At 34.9% G+C, this 23,613-nt stretch overlaps 2 protein-coding genes across 2 annotated transcripts; both read left to right on the forward strand.

Moving 5' to 3' along the window:
* Window positions 1–2,316: 2,316 nt before the first annotated feature.
* Window positions 2,317–3,318, forward strand: LOC115276538 (olfactory receptor 13C9). The gene has a single exon (XM_029920573.1). It carries the CDS (start codon window positions 2,317–2,319, stop codon window positions 3,316–3,318), a length of 1,002 nt encoding a protein of 333 aa, XP_029776433.1.
* Window positions 3,319–13,083: 9,765 nt separating this feature from the next.
* LOC115276512 (olfactory receptor 13C2-like) lies at window positions 13,084–14,037 on the forward strand. Its single transcript, XM_029920554.1, has one exon. It carries the CDS (start codon window positions 13,084–13,086, stop codon window positions 14,035–14,037), a length of 954 nt encoding a protein of 317 aa, XP_029776414.1.
* The last annotated feature ends 9,576 nt before the right edge of the window (window positions 14,038–23,613 follow it).

Genomic DNA, 23,613 nt, shown 5'->3' on the forward strand with positions numbered 1-23,613 from the left:
TACATTCTTGTCACACACACATTTAACTTTTATATGAATGAACTAAAATAGGCTTTCTTTAAAAATGTCAATCTGAGTGTCTGGTTTTAAATGGTGTTGGCCTTTGATATAGTGGCATAACACTCTTTGTGACAAAGTGAGTAGAGTTTGGTATAACATGCATTCATGTCATGAAAATTTTCATGTATGTGATGAAAATTAGTAGGTTGTTGGGCTAAGAGACCAGATACCTGAATAGGTCTGATTGTTAAAAATTTAAAGTGAATTTCATAGGAGCAGAAAGCTTGGGATGGGCATGTAAAAGAATTAGAAAAAAGAATAAGTCAAGAAAGATGAAGGAAACCAAAATAGTGCTTACTATATGCTGGTGCCTTATATGCATTATTTTATTTATTCTCCCAAGAAGACCACAGTAAGACTATTAATTATAGGTGAGTTTATTGAGACACAGAACTTAATTGCCCAAGGTCAGATAGCTAGTAACTGGCCTTGTAAGCAAAGGGGACATAGATACGGATGCTAGCCTTGAGGTCATTGCTGGCCATTAACAGGCTTAGTCCATACAGAAAACATATAGAATCTGTGTCCATGTGTTCTGCACAATGACTCAGACCTCTTACTGATCCAGGGAACTGACAAGAGGGTTTCAGTGAGGACTGAGTGGAGTAACGTGGACTAGATCTACAGCTTTTACCAAAGCAGGGTAGAGTTGGGAAGAGGCAAATCTGGGGACACTGTAGGTGGAGTTCCCATCGCTTTTCTGCTGCACTGACTTGCCCTACACCCTCTTCTTGGGTGGTGTTTTGAGCTTCTTCCTGTCTATGGTGAATGCCATCTCAAAGCATGTTTTCCCTCAAACTTGAGGGCTGCTTACTCTGCTCTGTGGTTGGGACTTGGAGAGTTTAGTTGTATTTAGTGTGTTGCATTATTTTTAACATCCTGTGATTCCATGTCAGAAGTTTTCTATTGTTCCTGGAATCTTTTTGTAGAAGCACTAACTCCAATGCACATCTGCAGGTCAGTAAAAATCTCATTTTCTTTAAAAAAAGGCTTTTTTGTTTCAATAAGCAAAGTAAGCTTTTAGAGTAATATTGCTTCTTAGGCATTATTACTAAAAAATTGGGATTTTGCTGGCTAGCATTAAAAAGGTGAATATGGGACTCTGATATTTACCCTAGAAAAATGAAAACGTATGTTCACACAAAAATATGGGTATAATTTTTGTAACAACCCTATTCATAATTGTCAAAAACTGGAAACAATTCATATGTCTTTCAGCAGGTAATTGAACAAACTCTAGTATATCCATATGGAATACTACTTAGCAATAACAAGTTGGATGAAGCTTGAAGCTCAGCAGCTTTATGCTAAGAGAGAGAAGCCAGAAACCAATAGTTCATATGGTTCCTTTTTTATATGACTTTCTGGAAGAGATAAAACTATAGGATATAAAGCATATTAATCTTTGCAGGATATGAGTGGATAAAAGGGGTGACTAAAAAGGGGTACCACAAGGGAATTTTTAGGGTGATAGACTAATTTTGTGTTCTGATAATAGGGATAGTTACATGAATCTATACATGTTTTAAAATTCATAGAACTATACACTAAAAGAAAATCAATTTTACTATATATTTTACTAGGTAATAATTATTAAAACTTTGTTCTATCTCCCGCCGAAAGAAAAAAAAAAAGGGATATTTACATTGGAACAAGACTTCAGATAATTGGGTTTTGCAGGAATTGTACTATTCATTGGGCAATCACTCAGTCAAGAAATACTGGTTGGGTTTATTGTTGACTTTTATCCATCAGATTAGCACACTTCTTTCAAGTTTTACTATGCAGTGGGTTATTATTGAGTATTCCTGATGAGAAGAAGCTAGGCTGCCTTTACAAGTTAACTGATCAAAGCTCTGGTAAAATGCATTCTTTATTGCTTTTCAAGTTCATAAAATATTTCAGATAATTAGGGACCACAAGCAGAGTTGAGTTTAGGCTTTGCTACATATTAATCATATGACTTTAGACTTAAACTCTCTTCAGTTAACTTAAATTTCTTATTTTTGAAATGGTCACACTGTGGGGTTTCAGTGAGGTAATGTGTGAAATAAACCTCACATATTCCTGGCCAAGAGTGTTGATACAACAAATCCTCCTTCATACTTCTCTTCCTGTGTTGTTTATTTCACTTCTTTACTTTTTCTCCCTTCTTCCCCTTCTCTGTTTTCTTTCTTCCTTCTTCTCATTGGGTTTATGGCAAATGTTTATATATGTGCATTGGTGAACTTGGACATACCATAATAGTAAATCATTATGTTAAAAAATTTCTTTGAATTCTTACAGGTAGGAGGAAGTAAAATGGAATGGGAAAATCAAACAATTCTGGTGGAATTCTTTTTAAAAGGGCTTTCTGATTACCCAAGGCTTGAGCTACTCTTTTTTGTGCTAATCTTAATAATGTATGTTGTCATCCTTCTGGGCAATGGCACCCTTATTTTAATCAGCATCTTGGATGCCCACCTTCACACCCCTATGTATTTTTTCCTGGGGAACCTCTCCTTCTTGGACATCTGCTACACAACCACCTCCGTCCCTTCCACATTAGTGAGCTTCCTCTCAGAAAGAAAAACCATCTCCTTCTCTGGCTGTGCAGTGCAGATGTTCCTTGGCATGGCCATGGGGACAACAGAGTGTGTGCTCCTGGGCATGATGGCCTTTGACCGGTATGTGGCTGTTTGCAACCCTCTAAGATACCCTGTCATCATGAACAAGAATTCCTATGTGCCCATGGCAGCTGCATCCTGGTTTGCTGGGGTTATCAACTCTGCAGTACAAACTGCATTTGTGGTACAGTTGACCTTCTGTAGGAATAATGTCATCAATCATTTCTCTTGTGAAATTCTGGCTGTCATGAAACTGGCCTGTGCTGACATCTCAGGCAATGAGTTCATCATGCTCGTGGCCACAGTCTTGTTCACGTTGATGCCCCTGCTTTTGATTGTCATCTCTTACTCATTAATCATCTCTAGCATCCTCAAGATCCGTACTTCTGAGGGAAGGAGCAAAGCCTTCTCCACCTGCTCCGCCCATCTGATTGTGGTGATAATATTCTATGGAACCATTCTCTTCATGTACATGAAGCCCAAGTCTAGAGACACACTTAATTCAGAGGACTTGGATGCTACTGACAAACTGATATCCATGTTCTATGGGGTGATGACTCCCATGATGAATCCCTTAATCTACAGTCTCAGAAACAAGGATGTGAAAAAAGCAGTGAAACATTTATTTAATAGAAGTTTCTTTAGCAAGTGAATTGAAAAGATGATTGGATTGTGAATATGATGGGCATTGTTAAAGCTTTAGAATTATGTTGGAATTTTGGATACTTTTTCTTTTTTTGAAATTTTATATATTACTCAACAATTTTTTATAACGACTAGAGCATTTCAATAGTATGACATGCTCACTATAGAGAAATTTGCAAGATACAGGACAGTAGTGAGAGGAAAATAAAGAGATCACTTATTACTCTAACACTAGGAGATGGCTTTCAAGCATTTTGAACAATATCTTTTGTGTTCTGTATACACTGCAATGTTGGATTTGGGTATTATATGTCTTTTTATGTTCGCTTTTTTACATAGTCCTATTTCATAGGCATCACTTCATCAAATCTTTCAAAATAAATACGAAGTTCTCTGTTGTGAGATAAGCAAAACAGAAAATCCCCAAACACTGTACCTACATCCTCCAGTGGAGAGCCTTGTGTTGTAGTTTCACATTAATCTCAAAATCCTCCTAAGTCATCTGGATACTATTTTCTTGTTCAATAATTAGAATGTTTTTTCCTAAAAGAACTAAGAGTGCTGAGCATTGGGGACTATGGAGGGAAGAGGTAAATGGGCCTTAAATGTGGAGCCTATGCAATCAATCAGAACATCCTTATTTTATCTCCTTTCTTTGTTTCAGCTTACGTGTTAGCTCTAGTATAAAGAAAATTTTGCAAAATTAAAACTTGGCTGGAAAATCAGTCTACTGGTCTAGACAATAATGTGGGCAAGTGTTGGGTTGGACGGCGTCATGTCCATGCCCATTAAGAGAAGCCAGATTTCTTTGATATCCTGAGATCTTTCCAATATTTTTCCAAAACTTAGAAGAATATCTAAGTTCTTGATTTTTAGTATAGGCCTGCATTGATGTCTTGTTTCTATTACTAACAGCTTTGTCACCTTAGTGATCTGAAGAGGTAGAAGATTGGGAGATGTCACACAGGTGATATTATCTTGATTTTCCTTGTCTTTCTCCTAAAATTTTTACTCTATCTGAAGAACATTTCAAATTTACAGGCCAACAGGAATGAGAAACTGTGTTCAGGAGTAAGCCACATTCTAGGAAATTCATTAGGCTGGATAAATTTTATATGATGGAGCAGTAAAGTCAGAGGATGTTGGGCATTAACATATTTTACATAGGCAAATAAGAGTTAAATGCTTGTGGTATTTTGCAATATATTAATTTCACTTTCCCAATTCAGTTTTTAATTTTAGTGACAGGAATGTCAAACAGTTACAAACTCTATTTAATTCCCTCTAACTTCCATCTTAGATATTCACAGATTAAATCTGATGACAAAGGCTGAGATTATTGATGTATCAGATTCACATCCTAGTGAAATGCTATAAAAGCCTATCAGTGGGGCCCTTGGGTGGCTCAGTTCATTAAGTATCTTGACTCTTGATTTCAGCTCAGGTCTGAACTTCTGCTTCCACCCTGCATTGGGCTACGTGCTGACAGCACAGAGCCTGCTTGCAATTCTCTCTTTCCCCTCTCTCTCACTGCCCTTCCCCAGCTTGGGTGCGCGCTCTCTCTCTCTCTCTCTCTCTCTCTCAAAATAAATAAACAAACTTAAAAAACTATTAGTTTCCATACACACACTCAAGGACTTTTATTTCCTGAAGAATTCCAGGTAGGTAGAAAACCTTTACAGTTAAGGATATTGTGTTTGACCCACAGGCCATCTTGGATACTCAGATTCTTCTTTTGTTTTTCTCCTCAAAGCTTAAATCCAGCTGTTTCCACAAGCTCTTAGGGATGACCAACCTAAAGCCTAGTCTTATATTAGACTTATAAATTGTTGATAGAAACTTAATAAATAAGTAGAAATTTTATTCTATTTTTTCCAATATTTAAATTTGAGAGAGAGAGAGTGAGAGCACAAGTGGGGGAGTGGCAGAGAGAGAGTGGGACAGAGGATCCGAATTGGGCCCTATGCTAACAGCAGTGAGCCCAGTGTGGGACTTGAACTCATGAATGGTGAGATCATGACCTGAGCCCAATCAGATGCTCAACCAACTGAGCCATCCAGATGCTCCCAAAAGTAGAAATTTTAATATGTTTTTTTGTACTCAAAAGAGAAGAGGAAGATGGTTTTTCTTTTAATAGAATAAGTCTGAAGAAAAGAAAGGCAAGTCACCTTTCTTGATGTACCCATATGCTCAAATTCGCTGGTTACATATATTGTTGTTGTAATACTGATATGTTTTATTTAAGACTTGAGCCTCTACAGGGTTTACCATTCAGAAAATTTACTTTGAAAGATTTTCCTGTTTTTCCAGTACTCAGTTAACCAGGATTTAGTGATTTGGAAAACAAATTTCTGGAGAATTCTGGGAAGGAATTACTTTGTGGAAACACTTCCATACTATCATTTAATGTTAGTAAATGAAAAAATTTCTTTCCATCCAGTATGTATTCTATAATTTGTAACTAATCCCAGATTGATACATATAGCATATGGGGCCTTCTTTGATTTGGTCTATTTAGTTTCATCTTCCACCAACCCCCATATGCCTCTCTATTTATATTCTTGTGATGCTACATTATTTTTATTTTCTTGCCTTCATCATGCCATTTCTTGTTTTATTTTATTATTATTTTTAAAATAATTTACTTATATTCTAAATTACATCCAAGTTAGTTAGCATATAGTGAAATATTGATTAATGCCCCTTACCCATTTTGCCCATTCCTCATCCAAGAACCCCTCCAGCAACACTCTATTTATTCTCTCTCTCTCTCCTCTCTCTCTCTCTCTCTCTCTCTCTCTCTCTCTCTCTCTCTATATATATATATATATATATATATATATATATATATACACATATATATATTTATATTTAAATATAATTTACCATCAAATTGATTTCCATACAACACCCAGTGCTTATACCAACAAGTGCCCTCCTCAATGCCCATCACTCCCTTTCCTCTCTCACTCAACCCCCTATCCATCCTCAGTTTGTTCTCAGTATTTAAGAGAATCATGGTTTGCCTCCCTCCCTCTCTGTAACTTTTTTTTTCACCCTTCCCCTCTCCTGTGGTCTTCTGTTAAGTTTCTCAAGATTCACATATGAGTGAAAATATGTGGTATCTATGTTTCTCTGACTGACTTATTTCACTTAGTACAATACCCTCCAGTTCCATCCACTGCTGCAAATGGCCAGATTTCATTCTTTCTCATTGCTAGGTAGTACTCCATTGTATATATAAACCACAGCTTCTTTATCCATTCATCAGTTGATGGACATTTAGGCTCTTTCCATGATTTGGCTATTGTTGGAGGTGCTGCTATAAACATTGGGGTACATGTGCCCCTATGTATCCGCACTCCTGTATCCATTGGGAGATTTGCTAGCGGTGCTATTGCTGGGTCATAGGGTAGTTCTATTGTTAAATTTTTGAGGAACTGCCACACTGTTTTTAAGAGCAGCTGCAACAGTTTGCATTTCCACCAACAGTGCATGATGGTTCCCATTTCTCAAAATCTTCTCCACATTTGTTGTTCCCTGAGTTGTTAATTTTAGACACTCTGACTGGCATGAGGTGGTATCTCAGTATGGTTTTGATTTGTATTTCCCTGATGATGAGTGACATTGAATCATTTCATGTGTCTGTTGGCCATCTGGATGTCTTCATTGGAAAAGTGTCTATTCATGTTTTCTTCCCATTTCTTCACTGGCTTATTTGTTTTCCAGGTGTGGAGTTTGGTGAGTTCTTTATAGATTTTGGATACTAGCCCTTTATCTGACATGTCATTTGCAAATATCTTTTACCATTCTGTTGGTTGCCTACTAGTTTTGTTGATTGTTTTCTTTGCAGTGCAGAGACACTTATTGTTTTATAGCATGGTGTTATTCTCTCTTCTTCCTGGATGTCCTTCCTCATATTATTTACCTCTCAAAATCTCACAAATTAAGAATGAGTTCAGGTATCACCTCTCCTGGCAAGTATGCCTTGATCCTGAGTTACTTATCACTTACACTTTCATAGCACACTAAACCATCATTTTAATTAATTAAGTAGCTTGTTTATTTTAAGGGAGGGAGTAGGGGAGAGGTGAAGGGAGAGGGAGATAGAAAATCTCAAGCAGTCCCCGTGCCTGGTGCACAGTCCTACCTGGGCACTGATGTCATGACTTTGAGATCATGCATGACCTGAGTAGAAGTCAAGGGCTGGCGCCTCTAAACTATCGTTTTAATTGCAGCATTACCCCCTTTTGTTGAAATCATCTGATTACATGGATGTTTTCTCACTACCTGTAGGGCAGGTAGAGACTGCACTTTGAACATTTTTATAGCCACAGAGATTCTTACAGTCAGCTTTATTGAGCAGGTATGCAATAAGGGATATAAACCGAGGTTATTAGAAAATATAAAACACCAATGTACATATGGGTAGAGAATATGAATACATAACACATGTAAAGGAAAATGCAGCTATTTAAGACACACACAAAAGTTAAATATCTCTAGTAGTTAAAAATTCCATCTAAAGCCATTATGAGATACTATTTTAAGCTCTTTAGATTATTTAAAAAACTATAAATTATTGAGAAAATCCGGTGATGATAAGAGCAAATCACTGTAATTATAGTGGGAGCATAAATTAGTATTATCTTTTGGCTTCATAAAAATCTTCATTGATTTTGACCCCATAGTTTTGCTTCTAAATTCTACTTTAACGTGGAATTTGAACCTATTTTGTTAAAAAATAAATTTAAAAAAGAAAAAGAAAAAAGATTATTGCAAAGTATCCAGCCTTAAGGTGCCTCATTGATTCCTCACAGAAGCAAATGATTTTAGCTTGAGTTATTTAATTGTTTTATAAAGAAGATCAGACTTCTTCCTGAACTATGGGTATCACTAGGTTGTTTAATTATAATTTATTTTCAGGCCCATTTTTTAAGGCTTTAGATATTACCTGAGTATATCTTTTTTTCCTTGCCTATCCTTCTTTTCCCTTTCCTGCCTCCTTCTAACAAAAAGAAAAATCCCTTTCATGTACAAAACCTGTGTGTTACTTTTGAATATTTACAATGTAAATGTTAATTCAGAAAGTCAACTTTTATTATAAACTAAATAATAAAGTGAACATAAGATTGTATAGTTAATCTATACTTCCCAAATGTGTATGTTTTCATGTGTGTGAGAGAAGGAGAAAAAGAGATTGAAAGATTGAGAGAGAATTCAGATAGGGAAATTTTGATGGCAATATATATGTCCCTTTATGATTTTTGTTTGAAACAGAATAATAGGCCTCCATAATTAGGTCTTTAGGGCTTTACTTCTGAAGTCTCATATTTTATACATAATTCATTTATGAAGCAACCTCCATAGAGGTTTAGAGAGGTCTTTTAGAACATTTAAATTATGTCCTAAAGCATGGAACAGATTCTTTAGATATTTGTGCATCTCCACAATGGGGCAGTGGTTTAGCCTGGGCTTTATGGGAAAATTGCCCTATTCCTAAAATGTATGGCTAAATATTAATTTCCTTCTTATTTTGAACTAGAGGAGTCTAATGGTGTTTTATCTGAACTAGCAGAACTTATCTTTGTATTCACACCTGTAACAATCATGTTTCTAAAAATGTCAAACAATCAGTGAATTTCTATGGCAAAATGTTACTCACTAGCAAGTAGCTGCCTCTTTGGAGGCTCAGCTACTAATGTGGAGTCATGAAGATCGGCTGCAAGTAGAAAAGCAAGACAAAATCACCTGTTGTTGCTGCAACCTAGAGAGACAGTCTCTGGTTTGAAAGTAAGTTACTGCAAAGACAGGAAACAAACTTATCATCTATAAGCAGGAGTTGGACTGATGGGTTCAAAGTGTCAAGTCTGAACATGGGATGTTTTTTCTCACAGAGAGTCTGAGTGTTGGAATGTAAGGGTCTATTGACTGAGCTGACGTTGGGGAAAAAGAGCTATGAGACAAAAAGAACAGTTCTGTATGCAAAGACCATTGCACAACCAACTAGAAGGAATTTGTCCAGCAGGATGAATTACTTTATATTAATGTGCAGCTTTTTAGTGTAGTACATAGTATTTGGACACTGTTATCTGCTTGAGTGAATTGAGGCTTACTATCAGATGTACAGTAGACTATGTGTTCTGCAGTATAGAACTAATAACAAACAAGTCATCGCCAGTCCTCTAGCAACAACTCAGTTCCATTTGGTTCAGTCACCTGAGAACCAAGTGAACTATGTATCAGGTACTTTTCTAGGACCTCTTTCTACAGAGATAGCATATGAGGAGTATCCCATGACCAATTTGGATTTTTAAAAATAAACTGAACATTATAACTTCCTTAGATCTGAGAAAGAAAATTTACCAAAGCAGTACACAGCCAGAAAGAGACCTGCTTGAGTATTATAGTATGTTTGCATGCAGTATTGGTGACTATTTTGAATATTTGCTTTTTGATCATTAGGTATAATTATAAAAGTGAATAACTTTTCCTTTTCATTTTTAATGCAAGAGCCTTGCAAAAGATGTAAAATAGTCTTAGTCAAAAAAGTTAGTCATGTGTTTTAAGACAAAGAACACACTGGTACTTTACTACAACCCTATCTTTTTATAGAGGGGATTGAACTTGATATAAGGCAAGTCTTTGAGATGATTTTTCCATTTTGGCACCTAATTTGCTGGTGTCCAGAGGATTTGAGTGACTATGATAAAGTGTATTAGGATTTGTACATAGGATGAAAATAATACCATTTGTTAGAACAGTGTGTGATCTGATTAAGCTTTAAGCTATGTATACTTGATAAAGAAATGACAGAGAGATAAAGAGATGTAAATGGTGAAGGAAACCACTCATGATAGGAACCATTGTTGTGCCAATTGCACTATACACACCAGCTCATTTAATCATATCAACAATAATATGATATAGGTGTTTTTATCTTTATTCTATAGAGAGGGATGGTGATGATCAGAAACATGCCCAGGCCATCTAGTTAAGAGGCAGAGATGGTGTTTGACCTAAGTTTGCCTCCAGATTTGTGTTTGATAGTGGTATGAAATGTGCTTGATAGACTGTCATGTAGCATGGAGATAGCTAATGGAACAATGGCTTTGGCAGAGATGACTTTTTACAGGTGTGCACATAATCTTCACTATTCAAAGAACCCCTGGTGTATATAATACCCTTTGGGGTCTCAAGTGGTTTGAGCCCTAACAGAAAAATATAAAAAATTCTATAGGATGCAAATCTTATAAAAAGTTAAAGGATTTGAAAAGCTAGGGCAAAGAGGAACTTAGATTAGAAAAATCAGATTGGGTTTTGGGAGATCCCAAAGAGACTAATTATGGCCTGAAAATGAAAAGATAGACCTTACATTCAGAGCAAAGTACCTCATAACGTTAGGTGGACAAGGGACTTGAGAACGTATCCACTTATGGAATGGTAAAATTGAGTAGAGTGTTCAAGTTAATGAGAACAAATAGTGAGTGACAACCAACCAGCAAAAAGAAGAAAGTGTGTGTGTGTGGGGGGGGGGGGGCGAAGTGCAGAAATGAAAAATCAGTAAGTAATAAAAATAAAGTATATGTAAAAAAGTACATTAATATTTATATTTTAAAGTGAATGAACTGGATACTTTCATAAAATACAGAGGCTGTAACAAGAGATTAAAAATTTTAATCCATATATACTTTACTTATAAGTAGTATACTTAACAAAACAAAATAGAAAAATTGAAAATAAAGGGATGCACAAAATGCAGGCAAAAGCAAACTAAAAGAAAACAGGAGTGTAGCAACAATATTTTAAAAGTAGAATTCAAAGCACAAAACATGAGAAAGTTCATTAATAACATTCACAATTTTAAAGATTATCAGCCATAAACAACACAGAAGCTAAGCATATAAAAAATAATATATATATATATACATATATATAGGCAGAATATAAAATTTTATATACAATTGATTAAATATAGATGTCATAATGTCAGAGTATAATTTTTTCAAATATTTAAACTACATTAAATTGATTATATGTATCCATGTATACATGTGTTTGTATCTATATCTTTGTTTACATTTACAACACGGATCAAGTAATTGACTGCCAAAGTCTCCATAGGTCATGTTCTCTTTTTATAATAAAATAAAATTTGAAATAAATAACAAAATAAAACATAACAACTAATGACTAGTTGTGCAAGAAAACACATTTGGGTAACTCTTGGTTTAAAGAAAAGGGAAAAATTATCTGGAGGCCAATAAAGAGAACATTTCATATCAATATCTAACTTTTTAGGAAAACAAACTATTTTAAGGGCATTAATTAGAGCTAGCAATAGAGAAGAAAGAGGAAATATTAAGAAATTTAGTTCTTATTTCATGGAATTAGAAAATTCCAAGTAAGTTTTAAAAATTTACAAACAAAACTTAACTTAATAAAACAGGAAAAAAAAGTGGGAAGGATAAATCTATACAAAAGACCCCTCACCTCCCAGTTCTTTTGAGAATACCTATAATATAGGGAAGTGCCCTGTGAGATGAATAAGAAAAAATATTACTCAAGAATAATAGGGGAAAAGGGGAAAGAAAATCTCACAAGGGAAATTACAGATGGAGGATTAAATGCTGTATGACAACACATTTGTAGTGAAATAGAAAGTATCAAATGAACTTCTCTCAAATCACCATGATAACATCTTGCTTCTTTCTGAAGAAGCACCTATTTTGGTCTCATATTTCTTTTGAAATTGTAGTATTGTCTATTGGATTACAAGATATTCTAGTCTATGAGCTTTTTTCTAGAAATTGACTAATTAAGAGTTTATACTCTAGCCATATGGCTTGGGGTTAACTCTCTGTTATATCATTTTTTTAGCCACATGACCTTGACTTTAAGCAAATTACTTAATTTTTCTGTGATTTATTTTCTTTGTTAATAAAGATGATGCTGTTAATAACAGTAATTGACTAATAGGGTTGCTATTTAGACTGAATTAGGTAATGCATCAAGCAAGCGATTAGTAGAGGATTGACACAGAGTGAGAAATATTTTGTCTTTCATTTAATTCCTTAATTAAACAAATATTTTTGAACATCTATCTCCATGTCCACTTCACTAATAGTACTGGACTATGGAAGTAAACAAGAAAAGTATCCATCTTTATAAAGTTTACATGCTACTGGTCAAGACAGATAGTAAACATAACATTATAATTTCAAGGAGTAACAAGATAATTGATTTATTGTGTGGTGGTGTATAGCCAATAAAAATGGTTTATTGTTCAGTTACACATAAAATACAATGCTAATTTTTTTATTATAACCTCTAGTTTACATATGTGTTGATAAATACAACAGAAATCCCGGGCTTCAGGAAGGAAGACTTAGGTTTCATCTTACTTAGCTCTGATAATATACTTACTTTTGGTCAAGTTTACTTAATATTTACACTTTATTTATCTGTAAATTGTGGATAATAATATCTCTATCAATTAGCACTGTGATGAAATTAAGTAAATCACATGACATATTGTATGTAGCATAAAACAAGTTTCCTCTTCCCTTCCCCTCTTTCTTCATAACTGGCCATGCTTTGGTTTACTTCTCTTTTTTTCTTTAGTCTTTTCCTTAAAAATTTTTATTCCCCTCTGAGAGTATGGTACATGTAAACTGGTACTTGTAAACTGGTATTTGAAAGTTATCATAATAAGATACACATTTTGTTTTAACAAATTCTAATGTCTTACAGGTAAAAGAGAAACAGTAAAATGGAATGGGAAAATCAAACCATTCTGGTGGAATTCTTTATAAAGGGCTTTTCTGATTACCCAAGGCTTGAGCTACTCTTTTTTGTGCTAATCTTAATAATGTATGTTTTCATTGTTATGGGCAATGGCACCCTTATTGTAATCAGCATCTGGGATGCCCACCTTCACACCCCTATGTACTTCTTCCTGGGGAACCTCTCCTTCTTGGACATCTGCTACACCACCAGCTCCATTCCTTCCATTCTGGTGAGCTTCCTCTCAGAAAGAAAGACCATCTCCTTCTCTGGCTGTGCAGTGCAGATGTTCCTTGGCTTGGCCATGGGGACAACAGAGTGTGTGCTTCTGGGCATGATGGCCTTTGACCGGTATGTGGCTATCTGCAACCCTCTAAGATATCCTGTCATCATGAGCAAGGATTCCTACATGCCCATGGCAGCTGGGTCCTGGATCATAGGAGTCATCAACTCTGCAGTACAAACTGCATTTGTAGTACAATTGCCTTTCTGTAGGAATAACGTCATCAATCATCTCTCCTGTGAAATTCTGGCTGTCATGAAACTGGCCTGTGCTGACATCTCAGGCAACAAGTTCATCATGCTTGTGGCCACAACACTGTTTATATTGACACCACTGTTATTAATCATTATCTCTTACACATTAATCATTGTCAGCATCCTCAAAATTAGCTCTTCTGAAGGGAGAAGCAAAGCCTTCTCCACCTGCTCCGCCCATCTGACTGTGGTGATAATATTCTATGGAACCATTCTCTTCATGTACATGAAGCCCAAGTCTAAAGACACACTTAATTCAGAGGACTTGGATGCTACTGACAAATCAGTATCCCTGTTCTATGGGATAGTAACTCCTATGATGAATCCTTTAATCTACAGTCTTAGGAACAAAGATGTTAAAAAGGCAGTAAAACACTTACTGAGAAGTGTATTTAACAAGTAAATGGGAAAGGGACACATAATTTTTGTAATCACATTATGGAAATCAGTTAGGGAAACTAAAGAGCCAAATAGATAGGTTCTTGCTGCTGTGTCAAATTCATCTCTCAAATCTCTCAAGCTCTAAAATATTTTTTGGTGCAGTGCATAATGAAAATAAGTAATTAAATGTCAATGTTTTAGGAGTCAATGATTATTTCTATTGTTGAAGAGCTTGATTGTGAGGGCAAGTAGAAGGACAGTATAATAGTGGGAGAGATTTCCAGACCAGAGAATGTTACACTGTATTAAAACCTTTAAAATATCTTTTGATAAAATTATTTTCAAAACCAATTTCATGTTTTCTTACTTTCTTTACAAGACAGAATTAAAACTGGTATCAGATTTTTAAACTCAGCTAAAATTATGAATTTACAATTCTGTAATTACTAAAAGAATCTGATTTACTTGGAATCTATTCAAATTTGTAAGCTGATTATCTGCTGTCTAGGTAGCTGTATAATACTAAACTATGTGGTTCTAGTATAATAATATTTTTATAATTTTTATTATCTCAACCTATGAGGTATTAAATTATTAATCTCTTCTAATTTCAACATATCTTCTTTGACAGTCTTTTATTCCAAAAACCTTCTGACACATGGAATCTAACTGCTTTGGGCTTGGTATTAAATAACTGACCTTTAAAGCTGTTTGAAAATTAAAAGTAAATACCCATGGATAAAAGTAGAGCTATAGCTTTTCCTTTGTGCCACTGACTCTCTATCTATGAAGTATGTTTCAGATCCAGGAGGAATCCGTTATGGAAAGGTGAATCTACCTTTAGATGGTTTTTACATTTGATTCTTATCTGGGATTTATATTTCTTTTCTCTGTTATGGTAACATTCAGCTTTAAACACATTTGCCTTTTTATGTTATTTATTTTTTATCTGAATTTCATACTTTAAATATTTATATTAGGTATTAATGTTTAATATTACATCCTTTTTATTACCTGCTATATTATTCCCATAATTTTTTATTTAAAATTTAAGTAATTTAGCTTATGTCTCCTTTAGAATTTTAGACAATTTTGAGATATTAAGTTGCTTGGTTTTATTCTTTTGTTTGTTGTTGAATTTTTAAAGTTTTTTTTAACATTTATTTATTATTGAGAGACAGAAACAGAGTGTGAGCATAGGCAGGGCAGAGAGAGAGGGGACAGAATCTGAAGCAGCCTCCAGGTTCCGGCTATCAGCACAGAGCCCGATGCGGGGCTCGAACCCACAAACTGTGAGATCATGACCTGAGCTGAAGTCGGATGCTTAACCGACTCAAGTGCCCCATCTTTTGTTTGATTGCTTTAGCTTTTTAAACACTGCTTAAAGTCCTACATTATTTGTCAATTTTTACTTAGATTTTAAAATATTATTGGTTTTCTATCTTAACCTTTTAGTTTTTTAAATCTTGTGTTTACTTTTAATTGTAAAGTAGAGATTCATTTTTGCTTTATAGTTCAGAAAGATAGCAATGAGCATTTTATAGTATACCACATCACAAAAAGAAGTGACTCCGTAATATATTGTCATTTTTGACCTCTGTCTTCTTGAATCTCTTACCTTTGTTAGTAATAATAGTAGAAAATAATTATTTTCTGTGAATGTCCCTCAAGAAACTTGAAAGAACTCCAAGTTCAAGATCCTTCCAAGATCCTATATCTAACTAACTAACTAACTAACTAACTAACTAACTAACTAATGACAAGAAGAACAAAAAGACCTAACTAAGACCTAAGTGACTTCTTCTTGGAATGGTGTACTTTCTGAAACTATAACGAGGATAAAATGTTATAAATTTCTCCAGTATGTAAAGCTGTTAAGATATACTGAGGCAACGTTTGCCTCAAACCACAGCCGTCAGCATACTCAAGGAGGTCATGGAAGATTTGATTGACAAACCACAGTAGAGGTTTGTATAACAGGTTCACAGCCTGATTTCCATCAAATATATTTTTTCCTAAGATGGAGTTCTTGGGAATTTCTTTCCAAAACAGTTATATATATATCATATATATGTATAATACATACATACCTATATGTATATATGTATGTGTGTGTGTATATATATACATATATGTGTATATGTGTGTGTGTGTATATATGTATATATATATATATATATATATAGAGAGAGAGAGAGAGAGAGAGAGAGAGAGAGAGAGAGTCACTGCATTACTTTCTTTCATCATAATGGTCAGTGAGAAGGTGGCTAGAATCTGGTTTATCCAAAATTAGACTTAAAAAAATGGAATGAGAGTTGTTTCACTGATTCATGGTTTCACGACTATGTTGGGTTTAGACTTGGTCATTCTGCTGCTGCCCAGAAACTAGACCCACCGTACTGCAGATTGGCCCTTCTTTGGAAAATGCTGAGGGAGCAGAGAGACTAGCCATTTTTAAACTTTAATTGGCTTTCTTAGGAGAGATTGATGTGCCATTTAGAGGGAGATAGAATAACTGAAGGGTGACTGAAAGAGTGTGTCTAGAGACTACTGGTTGTGGCTGATCTCTTGCTCCACACTATTTATGTTTCATGGTCAGTTATTTCTGTCTGTTCTTCAATGTCAGCAATGGTGATGTTGTTCTTGGTCCAGTTTGCTTCATCCCATGCATAGATTTACATTCCCTTTATTCCATGAACTATAGCTAGCTCTTGGCTTCTATTTACTAACAGAAAATTTGAGGAAGATATAAAGGAATGACAATGTAGAAAAGGAAAAAAGAAAATCCCTAATTAGACTTCATATCTCACTGTTTCCTAACCTCCACCATGAGCTTTCATCAAGATTCCTTATCGCACATCTCTCTCCTTAGGCTCTGGTCTCCTGTTATGTTAATAGTGTTCATTGTATCTCATTTAATAATTATATCTTAAATTTATTATCACCCCAAGTCCCAGAGATGCATGATACCTTCCCAGAGATTATTTCCCCAATCCACTCCATGAACTTACATCTGGATAGTGGGTGACATCAGGGTCAGACCAAAGCTTAAGTATTTGCTGTCAGCCAGAGAACAAAGAAAACAAAGAAAAATGCCTGTTTTTTGGTTTTTTTTAATGAAACGTCTTGTGTCTTTGGAACATGATGGCTCTAAAAGAACTAACCTTGGAATGGTGATCATATGTCTCCTTTGCTCAGAACTAGTTTGCTTAACACAAGTTTCCCTTCTTTGATTATTAATAGTTTTGTCTTTCAATGTCAAGGTCCCTAGCTTGGATGACCTAATATATGGACACCTTAAATAGCAAGGTCTATTAGAAAGATGAGGAGCATCAGAGATTAGGGAAGTAATAGGAAAAGCAGATCATAGCATTGTGATGGCAGTGTCCTGAGGTGGACAGCATGGACATATAATAGCACAGGTGTGATGCTTCCAAGTAGTCATAAAATTAAGTAGGTGGTTCTTTCATCGAGTTTGGAGACACTCCATTAGATTTCAATTGTCACTGAAAAGTTGCTTAATATCCACTCATAATGGTAATTTTATATGGATCTGTGGACTTCCTATCAGGCAATAATTCACTAGAATTGGCATTATTTCTGGTAGTTCCTTGTTAGGGTCATAAAACTTTATAATCTGTTTATAAAAAAGTATCCTTTTTTATTATGGACTAGCAACCAATTCATGGAAAATGGTATGTGATGATTGAATAACAAAAGAATGAGGGTCCAAAACAAAGCAACTCTGGTTTTCCGACTAGAACATTAGCTTTTATGGCTTTGCCTTCTTTGAGTTGAGGAAGGTGTAAAGGGAATTCTAAACCTTATAAACTTTGGTCTTGTACTCCTCTTTAACATTAAATATTAAAATATAATGAAGTAATATCTACAGGAAATTAGGAACAATTTTAAATTCTTCCCAATTCACCATCATTGCTAAAGTTATAACAGTTCTCTTAAGATAAATTTGTTTGATGGTCATTCATTTACACATAGGTTTTTATTCTACTTGTACCTTTCATTGCTTAGAGACATTTGTTTATTAGACATCTTTGATATTCTCCTTGCTAATGGCCTTTTAAGGCCATGATAGACTTTCCTATTATTTTAAAGGATAAATAACTAGAAATCTTCAAAAAATGAGATATCATTTGTGATTTCATGAATTCTGAGGTAGCTTGAAAGTGTCAGGATGTGTTTGCCATGACTGAAAAGACTGACATTAAAGTCATACTTTTTTACTCTCCACTAGATTGGGGAAAATGAATATCTGGAATTAAAAAATGTTTTTTAAATGTTTATTTTTGAGACAGAGCAAGACAGAGTATGAGCATGGGAGGGTCAGAGAGAGAGACACACACAGAATCTGAGGCAGTCTCTGAGCTGTCAGCACAGAGCCCAACATGGGTCTCGAACCAATGAACTGTGATATAATGACCTGAGCTGAAGTGTGACCCTCAACCAACTGAGCCACCCAGGCACCCCTCTGGGATTTTTATAAGCCAGGGAAAATGTACTTATTTAATATAATATTGAGTTATCACATTCATGAAATATCTTGACTTCAGAAGTTTTTTAAGTGCCTATGAATGGACTATTAACTGCCTTTTGTAGGTTGCCTTGAGACTCTGGGGAAACTCTAGGGAAACTACGTCCTGCACATGAAATGAATCCTGAGGAAAGATCAACTAACTAAGGCTACAAGTAAATAATTTTTTGGCCAAATTTTCCCATGTGTCAAGAAGAGGGTTACTCTAGACAGATTTGTATCTATATCTTGCCTGATACTCATAGAAAATATTGGTCTGAGATATAAAATATGTTCAACATTTAGCTGCGATTGCAGTTGCCAGTTGCAATCAAAAATTGACATTTAAATTTTGGTTGAGTGATTAATAAATTAGTATCCATACTTAGAAGTGTAGGTGTGCTTATTTTTAAATGCTTAGATCCAGTTAGAAGGCATGTCATCATATCATAAGCAGCACTGATTCAGTACAGATCAGAGCAGTTTCTCATCTTTTCTGAAAATAGTTTTATCCTCAAGTACCTTTTTTTCACCTGAGATTTTTAAATAAGGAATGTGACATGTGAGGGCCCATTAACTGGACCCCAGGCAGAAAGTAGCTTGGGATATAAAATCATCAGGACCATTGACCTTGGTCTGAGCTAAAATATGTGAACATTTTTACTAAGGTCTTGAGCCTCCATCACCTAGGCAGAAGGAATTCTGTCTGAGAAGTTGCTCATATGGCAGATCTAGTAGCCAGAAAAGATCTATCTAAATACTCTGTTATAATGTTGTTTTCTACAATTTGCTCTGAAATTTGTTAATTTGATTTACACTTATTAGACATCAGAGAGTAACAGATATTTTTTATTTATTTTTATTCTCTTCAGTTCTCTCTTACTAAAATCATTAGAAATACATTTTACAGGATTCCTGCAAGCTTATTTGTCCTAGTACTAAGAAAATGGACTTTATATTTGCTACAGTATTTTGGAGCTAGAAATATCTTATGTCTTCTACATTCTACTTGTTTGTGTTACAATCTCAACTTAATTTTTAAAGTATCTAAAACCTAGTTTTAAATAGTTCTTAGATATTTTCAGGCACCAGTACATTTTCAGATAGAATTGCCTAATTTTGCCTTATTTGCCTCAGCTCCTGAATATACCACTGTAATAGTACCAGAATTAATAATCAGTACTAAAAGTAATGATAAATGCTATAAATAATGAAAACAAATCTGTCCCTATTTATGAATGATACTACATGTAGTTGAATACTCAAATGGTCTACAAATTTTGGAATATAAGTGAATTTAATGGCAACTATATTTCAATTAAATATATAAAAAATTATTACAAAAATGAATTTACCAAGATTGCTAAATATAAATTTAGCATACAAAAATCATTACATACCAATAACAAGAAAGTAGAAAATGGTATTAAAGCACAATTTATAATATCATCAAAAAATAAAAAATATATGAATAAATCTAATCTAATATACATAAGACATTTATACAAAAAAGATCAATAAAACATTATTGATTGAAATTTTAAAAGACCTAAATCAATGGATTAGCAGATTCAATAGTATAAAGATGTCAGTTCTCTCTAAAATGAAATTTAGAAGGTACAAGTCTATCTCAATAAAAATTCCAGGAGCTATACTGTGAAAATTGATAAGCAGCCACTAAGGTGCAAATGCCAACACCAATCAACCGACCCATAAAGAAGAAATAATTTAGAGGACCAAAATCAAGATTTATTATAGAGCTATAGCTAATAAGACAATGTAGTATTGGTACAAGGATAAGAGGAATAGACTAGTGGAAAAGAACAAGAGGTCGATTAGTTTATGTCAAAAGTAACACTGCAATGCGGTGGGGAAGGGAGCTTCTAAATCAAGTCATCTGGAGTCACATAGTGTGCACAGAGTAAATAACAAATCTTGACCTTGCCTCATACCATACAGAAAATATATTACAGATGATTTTGTGTCTCAGTATGGAAGGTAAAAATATAAAGTTTCTAGAAAGTAAGGTAGAAGGCTTGGACTTATCAGGATACTTTCCAATAGGTAACTAGTCTCCTGAAATTCTGCTTGCACAAAGGCTTATCAGTAATCAGGTCTTTTATTGGCCCAGATAACCTGAAATGATTTAAAAAAAATTTTTTTTACCACTTTTTTTTGTTCCCAATTAATTAATGGCACTTGGAGAATCAAACCCTGGAGAACTAGAAAGTTTCTTAACTTCTTTATGTTTCAGAATCACAGCATTAAATTGTTAAGGGAGTTAGAAGGTCCCTGATAGCAACACGAGACTTTAGTAGTCTTAGATCTGGGGATAACCCTTTGGAAGTTTTAGAGAGCAGAGCATAGGTGGTGATTTTGGCAGACCAAATCTTTATGTAATATTTTCCTTAAGAAATTATTTTTACATTTTTAATTAACAGAAGCTCTATATGTTGAGAATATGTGAATGAGGCCAGATTTGGTTTGACTTTTTGCAAACCAAGAGCATCCAATCCTTTTTCATTGCAATATTCTGAATAAAAATACCTCTACATAACCCACTCTAATATAGTTTTCATGGAGTATTACCATAATTACAAATTTTAGAGTCTTTTACTTTTATGAGCACTGCACAAGATTCACAAGAAAGACTGTGCTGGAGATCAACTTTAAATATTGAAGCGTAGATTAATCAAAAAGGAAGACGCTCGTCACATGTGCTGAGGTAAACAAGAGCAGATATTACCCATCTCTTTCTGTATGCTCAGATTTATAAAATTTGTTAATGGGTCTCATCTAGGCCAGGAGACAGAATAGAGAGCAGATATTTACTTTAAAATTTTTTTAATGTTTTTATTTATTTTTGAGACAGAAAGAGATAGAGCATGAACAGGGGAGGAGCAGAGAGAGAGGGACAAAATCTGAAGCAGGCTCCAGGCTCTGACCTGTCAGCACAGAGCCCAATGCGGGGCTTGAACCCACCAATGTGAGATCATGACCTGAGCCAAAGTCAGAGGCTTAGCTGACTGAGCCACCCAGGCGTCCCTGGATATTTACTTTAAAAAGAAGTATTAGTTGATAAGAAAAACATTGAGTCCTGAGTATGGAATGGAAGTTTTTGATTTTATGCTTTATGATTTCAATGTTCTCATTTACCTCAGAAAAGTCATTAAGTTCCTTCAAGTATCCATCAACTTTAAAACAAGAATGTTGGAGAACTCTGATTTGTTCTGGCTCTGACATTTAGAAAGGAAAAGGGAAGAGCCTGTTGGAAAACATTTGGTTATCCTAGCACTGCACTGGCATTTGAAGTCATTTTAGAGAAAGTATCTCAATAAAATGACTTAGGATAGGTCAGACCCTTACAAGGATTATAAAATAAGGGTAAGGCGATGAATAGGTACCCAATCTGCATGAGAAAAAGACCTTATTATTTTGTTTCTGAGAAAAGACCAGACAATAGTGAAGAAAGAAGAGATAGAGAAGACCAGAAGAGCAAGTGCTAGAACAGAACTGTGAGCTGAGTGGGGAAAAACCACTAGAGAAGCCCTCAAGAGAAGCAGTGGTGTGTGCTGACCAAAATAGACGTTAAAGAGCAGAAACATCGAACATTCATCTCCTGGAAATAATCAGTCAAGTGTTTCCTATTCACCTATGGACTGGGAGTTGAAATTTTAATGAATATGAAGAAGGTACTAAGTTTTTTTTACCTGAGTCAGTGTGAACCAGCACTGGGTTAGCATAGGCAGCTATAGCTCTGGAAAGCAGGGAGACAATGAAATCATAAACGTTTTGTGATGTTCTGAAATATTACAGAGGCCATGGAATTGAGGTGGTGGAAAGAGAATTTTTAAATAAGTTAATCTAGAAATTGTCATCTTCCTGTATAGATTAGAAAAAAACTTGATTTCAAAGAGTCCAAGTGATTTGCCTAATTATGCATACCAGTAAGTAACATGTTTGGATTTAGAGCTCAGTTCTCACGTTCAGAAGATAGTGTTCTAAACCCTATAGAGGATGATTGTTTGGGGAACACGTCAGCCTCTTCCAAGAGTTCAAGTGATCATTGCCTTCCCCACCTAACTCTATATCAAATATTTAAAACTTAGAGAGCATCACCTTTGTTCCTTAAATGAACTAATTTCTTTAATGTTACAGATAAGGGGGCAGATCTAAATGAGAAGTTGAGAAATCTTAGGCTTTTATGTTGGCACAGAGAACTCTAGTAAAAATGTACTCATTTGAATATGTATCAAACACTGCCCATGTTCAAGGCAGTGATGTGTTATTAAAAATCTTGAATATAAGTTATTGCTTTGCTAATATTGTGGGGAACAAGACCTTGATAAGCTCAGTTGTACCAGGGGTGGAAACAAATGGGATATGCACATGTAGCTATAGTTCAGTGTAATACACTTGAGTAATGTAAGTATATACAAAGCATGAAGCTGTAGTGGAGACAGTGGCTTACAGTTTTGGTGACTGGATAAATATTCATGAAAGAAAAGATTGGAGTTGGTGAGAAAGATAACTTCATGTAGATGAACTATTGGTCAAAGACAAAAATATAATATGGCATGATAAGTATGAGGAATTATAAGCTGGTTGTTGTTTCAGACCAGATCTGGAGGTGGGGTGTTGGAAGATGAGGTTGGAGAAGTGGGCAATGATGAGGATGTGAGGTTTGAGTGCATGTGATTGATTTCATTTGGACAGTGGTTTTTAAGCATGTCCCCATATGTGACTAATTGTGAGACACATCACACATAATTTGAATTGCATTATAAAATCCTTGTTTGAAAATCAGTTTGTTTCTAAGAAAGTGGGTTCAGGATGATTTCATATTCAAAAATGCCTTTTTGGGGAAGGAAATCAGGTAGTGCTGTAGTGATTAGACACAGGTTTATCTTCTATTTATATTCATTAGTGTACAGCATATCCGTCTGTTATATTACATAGTTAGCGGGCTTATGAAAAACAACTACGTTCTTCCTTGATGTAAGTTTTACAAAATATTTTTCTTTCCCAAACAAACCTCCTGTGGTTCTTAACTTGATTAAGACTAATGCA

This window comes from Suricata suricatta, chromosome 13 (genome assembly GCF_006229205.1).
Source record: "Suricata suricatta isolate VVHF042 chromosome 13, meerkat_22Aug2017_6uvM2_HiC, whole genome shotgun sequence".
NCBI lineage: Eukaryota > Metazoa > Chordata > Mammalia > Carnivora > Herpestidae > Suricata > Suricata suricatta.